The following is a 3,507-nucleotide window of genomic DNA, read 5'->3' on the forward strand; positions in this document are numbered from 1 at the left end:
CGCGTGTGTGCGTGCGTGCGTGCAAGCGTGTGTGCGCGCGTGTGTGCGTGCGTGCGTGCGCGTGTGTGCGTGTGTGTGCGAAGCCGCTGCTGCAGCGCTCTGTAACAACGACCGATGTCTCTGCAGGCCTCAGCGTGAGTCCCGGTCAACCCACAGTGAGCACGTCCCCAGGCAGCAATGTCTCGAGCGATGGTGGCGTCCCCTCGTTCGCGCAGGTACGTTCTCTTGTTTGCCCACCGAGCTTGTTGCTGTATAGTGCCACTGCTAGGGTGAGCCACCAAGAAAGTTCGACTTTGTTACTAGCTACTCCTATACACTATAACTTACAATACTAACTGTTATACTATAATATTAGCTATTCTGATATGATGTACTTCTCTAATATACTATAAGTTATAGTACTAGCTACTAGACAATGACACTAGCTACTGCAATTTCCTGTAAGGGTGATTGGCCTCTACAGCATATCAACTCGTGGGACTGGAACGAAATTAAAGAAGTTTTCGAAAACTTCGACGAATATAATTGTCGTGAAGCCATTACAACGGGGAGTAATTGGGACTGGAACGAAATTAAAGAAGTTTTCAAAGACTTCGACGAATATAATTTGTCGTGAAGCCGTTACAATGGGGTGTGCGTGCATTAAATCCGCCTATAATCTACTTGTAAGCCCACCTGAGTATAGTTATTATTTCCTGAGCTCGTATATGGATCGTTACGCATAACTATCAAGTATCTCTCACATGACAAGCTGGACTGTTTACCAGAGAGCAAAGTGTCGATGACATTCGTCACTTCTTTTGTGAGCGTCGCATAGAAACAGGATGCGAAATTAACGGGAGTCCGGAGTCAAATACTCCCTGATTTACTGCCGGACTCCCTGATTTGACATATGCAGGAGTCCGTGTGACTCCCTGAAAATTCTACTGTACTAACTAGTTCGTTCCAGAGAACGGCCTCGCGGAATTACAGTATTTTTTCAGCAAATCTTTAATTTCGAATTTCAGACCACGGACTCCCTCATTTTGCTGCGGACTTCCTCTTTTTGAGGATAGGGAGTCCGTTGGACTCCCGTGATCAAAAGTTAATTTCTAACCCTGTAGAAATATAGTTATTTTTTCTTGAGCTCATATATGGATCGTTATGAATAACTATCAGTTGCTTTTACGTGGACTCGTTTACCACGAACAAGTTTTCGACAACATTAACGCGTTTCTCGAGCGTCGCGTCTCAGTTTCGCTCTTGCTCGTCGACAGATGCTGAGAGCCGGCGAGAAGAAGGCAGATCAGTGGCCAGCCGCGAAGACGACCGTTGCGGGCGAGCGAGCGTGGCCAGTAGAGGGCGCTGCCGGCTACGACGACGACGGCGGCGAGTACGCGGCTCCGGAGTATCAGTCGAGCTACGCCGACGCCATCGCTCTGGCGTTGGAGAAACTAGAGGTCTCGAAGCAGTCGGGTGAGCGCACGCGACGCAACGAATAATTAACGATTAACGTTAACGACGTGCTAATTAGATTTGCGTAAAATAACATTAGGTAAATTTTGGAAATATTATTGATTAATTGATTAAACTTTAACTACATAATAATATATTTTTTTAAATTGTTAATTGATTCGAATCTCTCGAGCGTACGTAACGCCTGACAATATTTCGCTTCGCAGTCGGAGCCGATGTTGCTGCAGCACCATCTAGCGGCGGCAAGAAGAAGCGGGGCAAGAAGAAACAAGTGACGCTCTTCTCGACCTCGATGGCTTGCTCCAAGAAGTGAACATCTCTCGCGGGGCGCGACCGCCGCCGGAGGGTCGGAGAATGATGCAGAGATACATATGCTTAGACAAATTTTCGCGAGCCGCGAACCATGACTGTCTACACGCACGGAGCTTTCACATAGTCATCGTCTCCGTTCTCCTAGCATACGGTCAAACCTGTGTTAGTGGTCACGCCCATGAAACAGACACCTGTCTATAAAGGACACCTTTGGCGTGTTTTCCTCGAGCGACGGTTATGCTGTGAAGTCACCTTTATAGAACGGACTCTCTCGTCTTTAAAAGACACATTTGGAGATTCATTTGAGTGTTTCGCTCACACACAGGTTTGATCGGTATTTAATCGGAAGAGGCACATTTTAAATATTTTTTGTTTCGAGCGGTCATACAATATTGGGTGCCTGGTATCGCGACCGCTTTGAATGCTTGACGCATGATCCAATAGATCCGGACGGTAACCGGTCAAGCAGTCGCGGCGTGGTCAGTGCAGCGTAGCATCGGCAGCATCTCGGCTTTCTCGACTCGCAATCCGGTGTTTTCGTCTCGCGAGATTGCGCGCGGCATGTTGCGCTTCTCGACGAAGCTGGGAGGCTTCCTCGGCGATATCTCGCGTCGCTGGTTGTTGCTGGCTGATGGGGAAGGGCGGCGGGGGAGGGTGTCGCGAAAAATCACCAGCAGTCATGACCATCGTCTAAGTCGATAACTGTCATAACTGCTGCTCGTGTTTTTTTGCGGTACGCTTCACTGCAAAAGCCGTGACGTATTTCGATTTGCGGTGACTTAACTGTAGTCGTGATGTTTCTGGCAGCAGATCGACCCGCATGTGAGCGGCTGCGCGCGCGTGCACACGCGTAATCTCGCGGCAGACGTGAGACGAAGTTAACGGCGCCATTGCGTGGCGAGGTAGTGGTAGTGGTGGTGGTGGTGGTGGTAGTAGTAGTGGTGATAAGGGCCGCGTGTGAATCCAGCACAGACGAATGCACGGCTTCATCTGCACGCGAGACATCGTCGGCGTCGCCGTGTCTCGATCTCGGATTGTCGGCGTCTCGCCGCGCGAGGCTTCGATCTTCAGCGGCCGGAATGCGGCGGCCGGAGTGCGGTGGCACGCGAGAGAGGGTTAATCATCCGCTGTTTCGTGGATTAGACGAGGAGATGCGATGAAGGGGTTTTAAGAGCCAGAACGTGCACGCGATGCTAGGAATGCTGCTGCTAATGCTGTTACTGCCGCTGCTGCAGCGGCTGCTGCTGCCGTTACTGCTGCCGTTACTGCTGCTGTTACTGCTGCTGTTACTGCTGCTGCTGCTGCTGTTACTGCGGCGGTGGTGGCTGCCGTTACTGCTGCTGCAGCGGCTGCTGCGTCTGCTACTGCTACCAGGTTTTCATTATGGAAGTAATTTGTTTTCGCCTACAAATCGACGGTGTTTGTATTTTTGAGTTGCGCTTAGTTGAACAATAAAAACGTTGCAGAAAAACGGAGTTTCTTCGTGGTGAATACATTGGGTTTGCTTTGTATTTCGTCGTAAATTTTAAGAACGAAGCAAGTGTCACGAATCAAGATGATTTCCTCCATGGTTTTAAATAGATGGGGTGGAAAACAAAAATGGACACTGCAGACGGGGTTATATATTTAGGAAAAATAACGTATAGATTTTGCGTTCTCACGGCACATATATTACAGGCTCATAATTTACAAGATATCGTACATACAATTCATGATATAAGTTGTAATTTTTTACACGAG

The 3,507-nt window shown here is 48.8% G+C and overlaps 1 protein-coding gene across 1 annotated transcript in view; it reads left to right on the plus strand.

The window, feature by feature from the left end:
* The window catches only part of LOC106817230 (RING finger protein 10-like), a 10,475-nt gene extending 7,237 nt beyond the window's left edge, over positions 1 to 3,238 (plus strand). The window contains exons 5-7 of the mRNA XM_014821893.1: positions 127 to 215; positions 1,257 to 1,455; positions 1,662 to 3,238. Coding sequence (XP_014677379.1) covers positions 127 to 215; positions 1,257 to 1,455; positions 1,662 to 1,768 — 395 coding nt within the window. The 3' untranslated portion in view covers positions 1,769 to 3,238. The remainder of the gene's footprint in view (positions 1 to 126; positions 216 to 1,256; positions 1,456 to 1,661) is intronic.
* Positions 3,239 to 3,507: the final 269 nt, after the last annotated feature.

This window comes from Priapulus caudatus, unplaced genomic scaffold, assembly GCF_000485595.1.
Source record: "Priapulus caudatus unplaced genomic scaffold, Priapulus_caudatus-5.0.1 Scaffold1642, whole genome shotgun sequence".
In the NCBI taxonomy this organism is placed as follows: Eukaryota; Metazoa; Priapulida; class Priapulimorpha; order Priapulimorphida; family Priapulidae; genus Priapulus; species Priapulus caudatus.